General features: G+C 53.8%; 1 protein-coding gene and 1 non-coding gene across 2 annotated transcripts; both read left to right on the forward strand.

The window, feature by feature from the left end:
- The first annotated feature begins 280 nt into the window (after positions 1 to 280).
- Positions 281 to 8,597, forward strand: kpnb1 (karyopherin (importin) beta 1). The gene is made up of 22 exons (XM_061089998.1): positions 281 to 426; positions 1,206 to 1,264; positions 2,089 to 2,271; positions 2,349 to 2,549; positions 2,634 to 2,786; positions 2,928 to 2,987; positions 3,064 to 3,153; positions 3,367 to 3,477; positions 3,562 to 3,663; positions 3,735 to 3,959; positions 4,046 to 4,237; positions 4,430 to 4,560; positions 4,641 to 4,788; positions 4,896 to 4,967; positions 5,073 to 5,217; positions 5,297 to 5,379; positions 5,460 to 5,567; positions 5,723 to 5,866; positions 5,995 to 6,100; positions 6,372 to 6,486; positions 6,714 to 6,875; positions 7,351 to 8,597. Coding segments are annotated over exons 1-22 (2,631 nt in total). The 5' UTR covers positions 281 to 386; the 3' UTR covers positions 7,352 to 8,597.
- Positions 6,150 to 6,291, forward strand: LOC133023866 (small nucleolar RNA SNORA79). Its single transcript, XR_009683089.1, has one exon. It is a non-coding gene; the product is annotated as a small nucleolar RNA SNORA79 (small nucleolar RNA).
- Positions 8,598 to 13,928: the final 5,331 nt, after the last annotated feature.

Genomic DNA, 13,928 nt, shown 5'->3' on the forward strand with positions numbered 1-13,928 from the left:
GCGTCTGTCTTTATGATACAACGGCGGGTTCAGAAGGGAAAGTGGAAACCATGGAAACCAGCCGTGCAGAGGGTTGTGACGTCACTGTGCTTCTGTCACTAGGGAAAACATTTTATTCATTTTTATTTAAAAAATAACTTTTCCACAGTTTGCTGAGTTTCAGGCGCAATAAAGACCCAAGTCCAGAACACGTGATCAGAGGCTGGCGAGGCGTTGATCGTCACCACATACGTCATCAACACACGCCTCTTCCTGGACCACTTCCTGGTTCACTTCCTGCTTCCCGCGACACACGCTGCGGAGCCTCGACGCGACGCATCACGACCACGTCCCGCTGGGAGCGCTGCGCGGCAACCGACAGTCCGAGAGAAGAGCCCGGGGTCGAGATGGAGCTCATCACGATCCTCGAGAAGACCGTCTCTCCAGGTGAGGCCCGCCCGGTCCCGGTGCCGGTGCCAGTCCCGGGCCCCGGTCCCGGGCGGCTGGCTCTCAGCCGCTTCTCGGAACTGGAGAAAGTTTGATGGAGGGAAACATCTCGTTAGCGGGTTGTTAGCTCGGGATGCTAACCGTGCTAACGCTCCGGCCTCAAGCACCGCTGCTGACTTCGCATTCTGTCCGAACATCAGCCGCAGTGAGCCGGGGACGTTCCGCCGCTTCTCCGCTCGACCGGCCGGTGAACGCGTTGTCAGCCCGCGGACCCGCGGGTCTCCCCCGGGGGACGCGGACCTGCCGGCCGGGTGGAGCCGGTTAGCGGCACCGACCCTGCCCATGCCTGGAGTAGCTGCTCCGCTAGCTCGTTAGCCGTTAGCTCGTAGCATTCAGCCCCCCCCCGGCTCACACGCCCGCCCGGGTCACATCTCCGTGGAGCCCCCCCCCCCCCCCGGCTTCATTTTAACTTAACGGGTCACTTCCGGGGTTTATTAATTCCTACAAAGTTAACATCTGTCGCCTGCTAACGTTAGCATGTTAGCATGCTAGCAGCAGCCTCCTCCCTCGCACGCTGGCGGCTCGGCCGGCGAGCGGCTGCGGGCGGAGCCGGGGCAGCTTCCGGTGAAGGGTCCGGTGAAGGGTCCGTGTCACCAGCGGAACCGGAGCCTCGCACCCCGCCTGCTGCCGGTCGAGCGTCCGGTGCACGGCTCGTTAGCCTGCGTGCTGTCAGCTAGCTGCTAGCTCCCTGCTAACCCCCCCCCCTCTCCCTCCCGCAGATCGGATCGAACTGGAGGCGGCGCAGAAGTTCCTGGAGCAAGCGGCCGTGGAGGATCTGGTGAGCGGGTCTACAGGGGGTCTACCAGGGGGTCTACAGGGGTGTACCAGGGGGTCTACAGGGGGTGTACCAGGGGGTCTACCAGGGTCTACCAGGGGTCTACCAGGGTCTACCAGGGGGTCTACAGGGGTCTACCAGGGTCTACCAGGGGGTCTACAGGGGTGTACTGGGGTCTACAGGGGTCTACCAGGGTCTACCAGGGTCTACAGGGGTCTACCAGGGTCTACAGGGGTCTACCAGGGGGTCTACAGGGGTCTACCAGGGTCTACCAGGGGGTCTACAGGGGTGTACCAGGGGGTCTACCGGGGTGTACTGGGGTCTACCAGGGTGTACCAGGGGTCTACCGGGGGGTCTACCAGGGGGTGTACTGGGGTCTACCAGGGTGTACCGGGGGGTCTACCAGGGTCTACCGGGTGCTGGCCCAGGTCAGTGTGGACCGGAAGCTAACTGGCTCGGCTGCACACCCCCCCCCTCTGGTTAGATGATGGTTATTGATCAGTAGTTTTATTGTGAAAGGGACAGGAACTGGATCAGCTGATGTTTGACTGTCACTCAGTGTTGACCTCTGACCTCAGTGAGGAACATGACATCGATAACGTTTTAAATTGAAATATTGAAATTGAATAAACCAGTATAAAGCACGCCCGGCCCCCCCCCCCGTTGTCGGAATCCTTTCACGTGAAAGTAGAAGCCGAGTGGCGGGTCTGGTAACCACGGCAACGGTGACGAGTTTATGGGAGGAGTCGCGGTGAGAAGTTTACAGATTGATTAGTTAATCATAGATCAAAGTCAATGCTTGTTCCCCACCTGCCCCCCCCCCTCAGACCACCTTCCTGGTGGAGCTGTCCAAGGTGCTCGCCAACCCGGGGAACACGCAGGTGGCCCGAGTCGCCGCCGGCCTCCAGGTGAAGAACTCGCTGACCTCCAAGGACCCGGACGTGAAGACGCGCTACCAGCAGAGATGGCTCGCCATCGACGCCAACGCCAGGCGTGAGATCAAGAACTATGTAAGGATCCCGTCACTGTTCGCCACGCCTCCATGCAGCCGGCGCCCGTCTCTCATTGGTCGGCTCGTGTCTCTCAGGTTCTCCAGACTCTGGGCACGGAGACGTACCGGCCCAGCTCGGCGTCGCAGTGCGTCGCCGGGATCGCCTGCGCCGAGATCCCCGTGAACCACTGGCCCGAGCTCATCCCTCAGCTGGTCGCCAACGTCACGGACCCGTCCAGCACGGAGCACATGAAGGAGTCCACGCTGGAGGCCATCGGGTACATCTGCCAGGACATCGTGAGTGACCACACACACGCAACACACAGACACACACACACACACAGACACACACACACTTGACCCTCGCTGCGCTGCCTTCAGGACCCGGAGCAGCTGCAGGAAAACGCCAACCAGATCCTGACCGCCATCATCCAGGGCATGAGGAAGGAGGAGCCGAGCAACAACGTGAAGCTGGCGGCGACCAACGCTCTGCTCAACTCGCTGGAGTTCACCAAAGCCAACTTCGACAAGGAGGTACTCGGCTTTTCACAATAAAAGACTCTTTGTTCTAACCTGCAGGATCTATGTATGGGTCACATCATCGTTAACATATTGATATTATTATGAGACTGATATAAATCTACAGTTTGAATAATCTTTATTTGTGTGTTTCAGACGGAGCGACACTTCATCATGCAGGTTGTGTGTGAGGCGACGCAGTGTCCCGACACCAGAGTGAGTCACGTGACCACACAGTGTGTGTCCATGCACAAACACACACAACACTTCTGATGAGTGTGTTTCCTCTCAGGTGCGTGTGGCGGCCTTACAGAACCTGGTGAAGATCATGTCTCTGTATTATCAGTACATGGAGACGTACATGGGCCCCGCCCTGTTCGCGGTAAGAACACACTAATCGCAAGGATTATTATTATTATTAATATTCGGCTTTGTGATGTTTTATTTAACACGCTGCAGTTCTTACCAACATTTGCAGAAAATTAGAAAGAGGTGAAAATTTAAATGGGCGCCACCTACTGGCATCAGGAAGTAGGATTTGTTTTACAACGCTCTTCATTGTTGTGTTTCCTGTTTGTGTGTTTGTGTTTGTCAGATCACCATCGAGGCGATGAAGAGCGACATCGACGAGGTGGCGCTGCAGGGCATCGAGTTCTGGTCCAACGTGTGCGACGAGGAGATGGACCTCGCCATCGAGGCGTCGGAGGTCAGCGAGCAGCCGGCGTCTCTGTAGCTCGTTATCCCTGATGGTTAGAACCTCTGACACCTGTTTGTTCTCGTCCAATGGCAGGCCTCGGAGCAGGGGCGCCCCCCCGAGCACACCAGTAAGTTCTATGCCAAAGGGGCCCTGCAGTACCTGGTGCCCATCCTCACGCAGACCCTCACCAAACAGGTACGCCCCTGCTGACCCGACCTCGGTGACCTCGGTGACCTGCTCAGTTCCTCACCAGGTTTGTTTTCCAGGATGAGAACGACGACGACGACGACTGGAACCCGTGCAAGGCGGCGGGGGTGTGTCTGATGCTGCTGGCCACCTGCTGTGAGGACGACGTGGTTCCTCACGTTCTGCCCTTCATCAAAGAACACATCAAGAACCCGGACTGGCGTTACCGCGACGCCTCCGTCATGGCCTTCGGATCCATCCTGGAAGGACCGGAGCTCAACCAGCTCAAACCGCTGGTGATCCAGGTCAGTGGCTCGGCGCCCAGGTCACACGGTCCAGATGGTTGTGTCTGTGAATGTTACTCCAGAGGTTTTGTTGCTCCGCCCACCAGGCGATGCCGACTCTGATCGAGCTGATGAAGGACCCGAGCGTGGTGGTGAGGGACACCACGGCCTGGACCGTGGGCCGGATCTGTGAGCTGCTGCCTGAGGCCGCCATCAACGACCTGTACCTGTCCCCCCTGCTGCGGTGTCTGATCGAGGGCCTGGAGGCGGAGCCCCGGGTGGCGTCCAATGTCTGCTGGGTGAGAAGTGGCTCAAACCGGGGGGGGGGGGGGGGGGGGTTTGGCCTGAAAAACTTGTGGAAATAAATTAACTAAGAAAAAAACTGAATTTAGTAAAATTTGACTGATGACCCGCATGTGAAACATATTAGCTGTGTGTGACATCACATGACGCTGTGTGACCGTGGCGTGTCCCCCCCCCCCCCCCCGCAGGCCTTCTCCTCTCTGGCGGAAGCCGCCTACGAAGCCACGGACGCAGCCGAGGACCAGGAGGAGCCCGCCACCTACTGCCTGTCCTCCTCCTTCGAGCTCATCGTGCAGAAGCTCCTGGAGACCACAGACAGGTGGGCTGACGGGAGAGGCGGAGCTACATGCGGTTGCCCTGGTGACAGTGTGTGTTAACGCCCTTGTGCTTCCTGTGCAGGCCGGACGGTCACCAGAACAACCTGCGCTCCGCCGCCTACGAGGCTCTGATGGAGATCGTGAAGAACAGCGCGAAGGACTGCTACCCCGCGGTGCAGAAGACCACGCTGGTCATCATGGAGCGGCTGCAGCAGGTCCTGCAGATGGAGGTGAGGGGGGGGGGGGTCTGCCCGAAGCCTCGTTGTCATGACGACATGTTGTGATGATCGGTACGTACGAGACAGAAAGTATAAAATCAACTTTCGATCTGTTTCAGTCTCACATCCAGAGCACCTCCGACAGAATCCAGTTCAACGACCTGCAGTCGCTGCTGTGCGCCACGCTGCAGGTCAGAGCCCGCCTCCACACGCCACTCACGCCTCCACACGCCACTCACGCCGTATAAACACCTGCTGTGTGAGTGTATATAAACAGGATGTGTTTCCTCCTGTAGAACGTTCTGCGTAAAGTTCAGCACCAGGACGCTCTGCAGATCTCCGACGTGGTCATGGGTTCTCTGCTCCGCATGTTCCAGAGCACCGCCGGCTCCGGGGGGGTGCAGGAGGACGCCCTGATGGCCGTGTCCACGCTGGTGGAAGGTACGTGCACGTCAGACACGGAACCACCACATGGTGGCGCTGTGCTTCATTGAATATGTGGTATTGGTTTGTGTTTCAGTTCTGGGCGGAGACTTCCAGAAGTACATGGAGGCCTTCAAACCGTTTCTGGCCATCGGACTGAAGAACTTCGCAGAGTATCAGGTCGGTCACCTGACTCCTCCCCCCCCCTTCATGTAACATGAAGCTTCAGTCTCTGATGTGTGATGTTGATTGTGTCTCAGGTGTGTCTGGCGGCCGTGGGCCTGGTGTGCGACCTGTGCCGAGCTCTGATGTCCAACATCCTGCCGTACTGTGACGAGATGATGCAGCTGCTGCTGGAGAACCTGGGGGTGAGTGTCCCTCTGTCCCTCTGTCCTCAGTGGTGATGCATCATGCACCACGCTGAAGTCCTGATGTTTAACCACATGTATCTGACACCTCCTTCCTTGCTCCTCCTCGGTTCCATCATGGCGTCCACTGACCTCCTTGTCTCCGCCTCCTTTAGAACGAGAACGTCCACCGCTCCGTGAAGCCTCAGATCCTCTCGGCGTTCGGCGACATCGCTCTGGCCATCGGAGGAGAGTTTAAGAAGTACCTGGACATCGTGTTGGACACGCTGCAGCAGGCGTCTCAGGCTCAGGTCGACAAGGTACGCCCACTTCAGACGGACCAATCAGAGTTCGGGATATTTTCCCTACGTCTAGAAACATTCAAGTTTGTCTCGAACTAAAATGATAAAAATAAGTTGTTTAACCCTTTCATATATCTGTGCTTCAGACGGACTACGACATGGTGGACTACTTGAACGAGCTGAGGGAGGGTTGTCTGGAGGCGTACACCGGCATCATCCAGGGTCTGAAGGGCGACCAGGAGAACGTCCACCGTAAGACACGCCCCCCCCCCCCTCTGATCACATGACCACGGCCAGTGGGCGACGTCAGTTCCTCCTCCTGACTCCAGTCGATCAGGAGGATTTTATGACGTCGTATAGAAACTCGGGTCTCCTTCACCCAGGAAGCTTCAGGCTGCGGCCGATATCACCCAAGCATTCTGGTTTTGCGTGACCCAACAAACACAAACACACACAAACACACACAAACACACACATTGAGTGGATTTGCCTGATGGACGTCCTCTGTCTCCTCCTTCCTCAGCTGACGTGATGCTCATTCAGCCACGAGTGGAGTTCATTCTCTCCTTCATCCATCACATAGCGGAGGACGAGGACCACTCTGACGGCGTGGTGGCCAACGCCGCCGGACTCATCGGGTGAGCAGTTGTGTGTGTGTGTGTGTGTGTGTGTGTGTGTGTTGATCCAGAACCTGATTCTGGATCCTGACTTTGTTGAATCTGTAACTGAACTCCTGCTGAGACTGGAACCGTTTTCCAATGGTTCGAATCTGAATTCAAGTTTTTGAAGACGTGTGATTTCTGTTTCACTTCACATGAAAACTGTTGTGTTGATGTGTGTGTGTTTGGATGGTGTGTGTCCTCAGCGACCTGTGCACGGCGTTCGGTAAAGACGTGATGAAGCTGGTGGAGGTTCGTCCGCTCATCAACGACCTGCTGACGGAGGGTCGGCGCTCCAAAACCTCCAAGACCAAGACGCTCGCCACCTGGGCCACGAAGGAGCTCCGCAAGCTGAAGAGCCAGGCCTGGTCAGACTCACACACACACACACACACACACACACACACACACAGAGACTCTCACACACACACACACAGAGACTCTCACACACACCAACACACTCACACACACACACACACACACCAACACACTCACACACACACACAGAGACTCACACACACACAGAGACACACACACCAACACTCACACACACACACACACAGAGACTCACACACACACACACACACACACACAGAGACTCACACACACACACAGAGACACACACACACACACACACAGAGACTCACACACACACACACACACAGAGACTCTCACACACACACACACCAACACACTCACACACACACACACACACACACAGAGACTCTCACACACACACACACACACACACACACACACCAACACACACACCAACACACACATCTAACAGCCTCTGTAGTTGGTCCCTCAGACATGTGACCACCGTGTGTGGCTGTGTTTCAGATGCCTGGAGGAGCAGACAGGGGGCGCTGTGAGAGATCGACATGCGTGAACGATGAGGAAAAACTTTAGCTTCTGTTCGTCGGTCGAAGACGAGTGAGTGAGTGTGTGTGAGAGAGAGAGAGAGAGAGACACGTTTGAGAGAACGAGCGAGAGATGATGACGTCACACAACCCTAAAGTCCAGCAGGCGACGACCCCCCCCCACCCCCCCCCCTCTTCTGGACAGCCTGTGGACTGGACTCTGACTCCCCCCTCCTCTCCCTTTAAAACAAACTTACCTTCAAGCCTGCCCCCCCCCCCCTCCCCCTCGCTGTAGCTGGGCTCTCCTTCGACGTCACGATGACGTCACCGACCTGCCGTCGCCACCCCCCCCCCCACGCCGGGGGAGGGGGGGCTTGAGGGGAAACGGATAAAAACCCGACAAGAAAACATGAGACTTGGAGCGGACTGAGAGGAAAACGTTTTTTGTTGCTCTTTTTTTCTTCTTCCGAGCTCGACCCCGGCGAAGGAGAAGCGGCGTCCACCCCCCCGACAACAGCAGCACTAAATCACTTCAAAATAAAAGTGGCGCCCCCCCGAGGAGCGGTCACGGAGCGAGTGCCAAACGGAAAAGAAACGGTGCGAAGCGTCTCGGTTTAGATTTCCAGCTGCACGGAGGGAACGCTCACGTTTCTGCTTGTTTAAAAATTCAGAGAATTGAAGACGTTTGTATGAGGTTATATTTTTCCATTGTTATGATTAAAAAAAAAAAAAAAAAAGTTGGAAAAAAAACAATAAAATGATATGAAACATTCCCCACGCAGTTCTGGTGATTTGGGTTTCTGTCGTCTGTCGGACTCCCGGACGGAACCGGACCGGACGGAACCGGACTCTGAACTTTGTTTACGCCACAAATGACCATGATCTTTTTTTTTCCTTTTATCTTTTTTTTATTCCTCGGCCGTCACTCCTGGGACAGTTCTCTTGTTCGGGGGGGCTTGTAGTCCAGCACCTGACCCGGCCCGACCGCTAACAGCCACCACAGGACAGGAAGTTCCAATCGAACTCGAACCTTTGAGTTGACGGTTCAGTGTTTCCAGCCTCACAGGGCTCTTATTTTGAAGAGGTGTGGCGGACGTAGGGAAGACTTCCTGTGTTGACATGAACCTGCAAACTTGGTGTTCATTGAATTGTGAATCATTTAAAGCTGTTCTGCTTTTTACTTCATAATCAACTCTAGTGAACTAATAAAGTCTATATTGTACTGAACCATCTGCTGCTGCTTCTTCACGGGGGGGGGGGGTCAGAGGTCAGAGGTCACACCTCAAAGTCTAACAGTCTGAACACATGAATGAACTCAGGTTTTCATCCAGCTATGTCTGTGCATATACAGGGGGCGGGACTTAATGCATGTGACCAATCACAGACAGTTTGACTGACAGCAGAGCTGAGGATCAAAATGTTGAATAATAAAAATCAGCAGAAGAAAGGGTGAGGTCACGAGGTCAAACGTGAAACTATTTATTAAGGATCAGAGTATTAAAGTATGTGAGGTTCTCTAACACTCCCAGTTCATCAGAACCAGGGAAGCAGCTGCAGTCTGTGGGACTGTAAACACTTTACGGGTCAGACTGGTTCTGTTGGGCTCCAGCAGCTGACAGGTTCATCTTCTGAGGAGAATCTAGATCTTTCAGAAGCTCCTCAGAGGAGCTTGTGGGTCTCTGAAGACCCCGGTCCTCCTCTAAAGACCCTGGTCCTCCTCTGAAGACCCTCGTCCTCCTCAGAGACCCCGGTCCTCCTCTAAAGACCCTGGTCCTCCTCAGAGACCCTGGTCCTCCTCTGAAGACCCTGATCCTCCTCTAAAGACCCTGGTCCTCCTCTAAAGACCCTGGTCCTCCTCTGAAGACCCTGGTCCTCCTCAGAGACCCCGGTCCTCCTCTAAAAACCCTGGTCCTCCTCTGAAGACCCTGGTCCTCCTCAGAGACCCCGGTCCTCCTCTAAAGACCCTGGTCCTCCTCTAAAGACCCTGGTCCTCCTCAGAAGACCCTGGTCCTCCTCAGAGACCCCGGTCCTCCTCTAAAGACCCTGGTCCTCCTCAGAGACCCTGGTCCTCCTCTGAAGACCCTGATCCTCCTCTGAAGACCCCGGTCCTCCTCTAAAGACCCTGGTCCTCCTCTAAAGACCCTGGTCCTCCTCAGAAGACCCTGGTCCTCCTCAGAGACCCCGGTCCTCCTCTAAAGACCCTGGTCCTCCTCAGAGACCCTGGTCCTCCTCTGAAGACCCTGATCCTCCTCTGAAGACCCTGGTCCTCCTCAGAGACCCTGGTCCTCCTCTGAAGACCCTGATCCTCCTCTGAAGACCCTGGTCCTCCTCTGAAGACCCTGGTCCGCTTCTAAAGACCTTGGTCCTCCTCTGAAGACCCTGGTCCTCCTCTGAAGACCCTGGTCCGCTTCTAAAGACCCTGGTCCTCCTCTGAAGACCCTGGTCCTCCTCAGGGACTCGATCCACACCAGCTCCTCAGATCCTCTGAGAACATGATGTCATGCTTCAATGGAGGTGATGGTCCGTAATATTAAGTTACCATGGTGATTTACCCCGATAACAAATGAACGAGCTTCGTAAAACTGAAAACTCGGAAGTTAACCTGGATTAAACCTGAAATTAACCTGGATTAAACCTGAAGTTAACCTGGATTAAACCTGAAGTTAACCTTGATTAAACCTGAAGTTAACCTGGATTAAACCTGAAATTAACCTGGATTAAACCTGAAGTTAACCTGGATTAAACCTGAAGTTAACCTGGATTAAACCTGAAGTTAACCTTGATTAAACCTGAAGTTAACCTGGATTAAACCTGAAGTTAACCTGGATTAAACCTGAAATTAACCTGGATTAAACCTGAAGTTAACCTGAAGTTAACCTGGATTAAAACTGGATTTAACCTGAAGTTAACCTGGATTAAACCTGAAATTAACCTGGATTAAACCTGAAGTTAACCTGGATCAAACCTGAAATTAACCTGGATTAAACCTGAAGTTAACCTGTGTGTGTGTGTCTGTGTGCGTGTGTGTGTGTGTGTGTGTGTGTGTGTGTGTGCGTGTGCCTGTGTCTGTCTGTGTGTGTGTGTGTGTGTGGTTTGTGGTGTGTGTGTGTGTGTGTACGTGTGTGTGTGTGTGTGTTTTTGTGTGTGTGTGTGTGTGCGTGTGTCTGTCTGTGTGTGTGTGTGGTGTGTGTGTGTGTGTGTGTGTGTGCGTGTGTCTGTGTGTGTTTATGTGTGTGTCTGTGTGTGTGTGCGTGTGTGTGTGTCTCTGTGTGTGTGTGTGTGTGTGCGTGGTGTGTGTCGTCTCATCTGTCAATCATCACGTCTCATCTGTCAATCATCACGTCTCATCTGTCAATCATCACGTCTCATCTGTCAATCATCACGTCTCATCTGTCAATCATCACGTCTCATCTGTCAATCATCACGTCTCATCTGTCAATCATCAGGTCTCATCTGTCAATCATCACGTCTCATCTGTCAATCATCAGGTCTCATCTGTCAATCATCACGTCTCATCTGTCAATCATCAGGTCTCATCTGTCAATCATCAGGTCTCATCTGTCAATCATCAGGTCTCATCTGTCAATCATCAGGTCTCATCTGTCAATCATCACGTCTCATCTGTCAATCATCACGTCTCATCTGTCAATCATCACGTCTCATCTGTCAATCATCACGTCTCATCTGTCAATCATCAGGTCTCATCTGTCAATCATCACGTCTCATCTGTCAATCATCAGGTCTCATCTGTCAATCATCACGTCTCATCTGTCAATCATCACGTCTCATCTGTCAATCATCAGGTCTCATCTGTCAATCATCAGGTCTCATCTGTCAATCATCAGGTCTCATCTGTCAATCATCAGGTCTCATCTGTCAATCATCACGTCTCATCTGTCAATCATCACGTCTCCGCCTGTTTTTATATCATCAAATAACTGATTTAAATCAAACTGACAGAAACTCTTGGACAAACGTCAGAGAGATAACAACGACCTGAAATGACAGAAACATCTTAACAAACATTTATTTAACATCTACTTCGATGTTTTGTTTGGCCCATGTCCCATCAGGGAACATGGAGGAGGAGGAGTTAACACTAACCTGACCAATCACAGCGGCCGAGGTTTCAGATGTCAACATATAACCACACAAACAAAAAGTGAACTTCTTTGATTCACTTTGTCGTGATTTAAAAATCAGGAATAAAGTCGTCAACTATAAAAACAGTCACAGATACAAAGTACGTTGTTTGGTTAAATGTTGTTAATGCTGCAGATTAATGAGAAACAGGAACTAATCTCCACGTTAACAGGAACAGGAACTAATCTCCACGTGAGCAGGAACAGGAACTAATCTCCACGTGAGCAGGAAACCGGATCCCGGAGGCGACCACGACGTGTGGTGGCAAAAATACCAAAAAACAAGAGGATGGAGGTGATGACTGCTGAGCGACATTGTTACCGTGACGACGTGACACTGGAGCAAGCTGCTGTGTGGATGAGTTGAACTGAACACTGGACACCTGTTGACCCTGTGGGGACACTTCCATGAGGTCATGACAGTGAGGGGGGCGGGGCATGGATAAGTATTAATACTGAAAACAGATGTTATTTTTTGGTGTTGACGAACAGTGAAGTAATCTGTTATCTTGGTGACCTGCTACCTGTTAATACAACTGTGTGGGAGGGGCTTATGTCTGAGCTTCTTTCTGTCCCGGAGCCGCGACGCCACACGACCACGTTTTCATTTTGAAACCTCGTCTCCACCGCGGACACGTCTGAGTCCGATCAGCGGAGAAGGTGTAAACGCTGCTGGTCCCGTTAGTCCCGACGCCTGGAAACTGAGATGTTTGCGGCTGATGATCAGGATGGGAAGGACAGCTACAGGAAGAAACTGGAGAAGCGGCTGGAGCAGAACAACGCCAGGGACGTCTGGAGAGGCTGCAGACCATCGCAGGCCACGAGAAGGTGTGGGAAGACAACAACCCAGCGGGGACAAGGACTGGGCAGATGAACTGAATCTGTTCTTCAATAGATTTGATTCCCCCCCCCTGCCCTAACCCTAACCCTAACCCTAACCCTAACCCTGCTCTTCACACCTCTCCTGGCCTGCCCCCCTCCCCCTCCCCTCCTCAGCCTGCCACCTTCGACACCTGACCCCCACCAGCCCACCCCCACCCCATCTCCAGATCATCATCCCCCCTTGAGACTCTCACCACTCCTCACCCCCACGCCCCCACCCCAGTCATCCTCCACCCCCCTCTCTATAACAGATGATCAGGTGAGAAGCCAACTCAAGAAGATCAAGGCAAGGAAGGCCCCGGGCCCGGATGGTATCAGCCCAAGACTGCTCGAGGACTGTGCTGACCAGCTCTGTGGTGTGATCAGGCATTTGTTCAACCTAAGCCTGAGCCTGGAGAAAGTCCCAGCCCTGTGGAAGACCTCCTGTGTGGTCCCGGTGCCGAAGACGCCGCGCCCCAAGGAGCCTAACCACTTCAGGCCAGTTGCCCTGACTTCTCACCTGATGAAGACGATGGAGAGGATTATCCTGAGACACCTACGACTGCTGGTGGGCACACAGCTGGACCCCCTGCAGTTTGCTTACCAGCCTGGGATTGGGGTGGACGACTCAGTTACCTACCTGCTGCACAGATCCCTGCTACACCTGGAGGACAGCAGGAACACTGTGAGGGTCATGTTTTTTGACTTCTCAAGTGCATTCAACACCATCCAGCCTTCACTGCTCAAAGTGAAGATGGAGAACGTGGGAGTGGACCAACACCGGCTGCATGGACAACGGACTACCTCACCAAGAGACCACAGTATGTGAGGCTCCATCACTGTGTGTCTGACGTGGTGCTCTGCAGCACAGGTGCCCCTCAGGGTACGGTGCTCTCCCCTTTCCTCTTCACCCTCTACACCTCCGACTTCACCCACAACACCACTCACTGCCACATCCAGAAGTTCTCAGATGACACAGCCATCGTTGGATGTGTTCCTGAGGGGAATGACCTGGAGTACAGGGCGGTCATCACAGACTTCGTCAGCTGGAGTGAGCTCAACCAGCTTCAGCTGAACACCAGCAAGACGAAGGAGATGATCGTGAACTTCCGGAAAAAAGCATCCAACTTAACACCAGTGAACATCCAGGGATTGGACATAGAGGTGGTGGAGAACTACAGATTCCTGGGTGTTCACCTCAACAACAAACTGGACTGGTCCGACAACACACATGCCCTCTATAAGAAGGGCCAGAGCCGCCTCCACCTGCTGAGGAGGCTGAGGTCCTTCGGAGTGTGCAGGGCTCTCCTCAGGACTTTTTATGACTCTGTGGTGGCCTCAGCCATCTTCTACGCTGTGGTCTGCTGGAGGGGGGGGTAGCACGGACAGAGACAGGAGCAGGCTCAACAGACTGATAAGAAGAGCGAGCTCTGTCCTGGACTGTCCTCTGGACTCCATTGAGGGAGTGGGGGACAGAAGGATGTTAGCCAAGCTGGCGTCCATCATGGGCAACACCTCTCACCCCCTACATGACAATGTGGGGTCCCTGAGCAGC

Source organism: Limanda limanda, chromosome 17 (genome assembly GCF_963576545.1).
Source record: "Limanda limanda chromosome 17, fLimLim1.1, whole genome shotgun sequence".
In the NCBI taxonomy this organism is placed as follows: Eukaryota; Metazoa; Chordata; class Actinopteri; order Pleuronectiformes; family Pleuronectidae; genus Limanda; species Limanda limanda.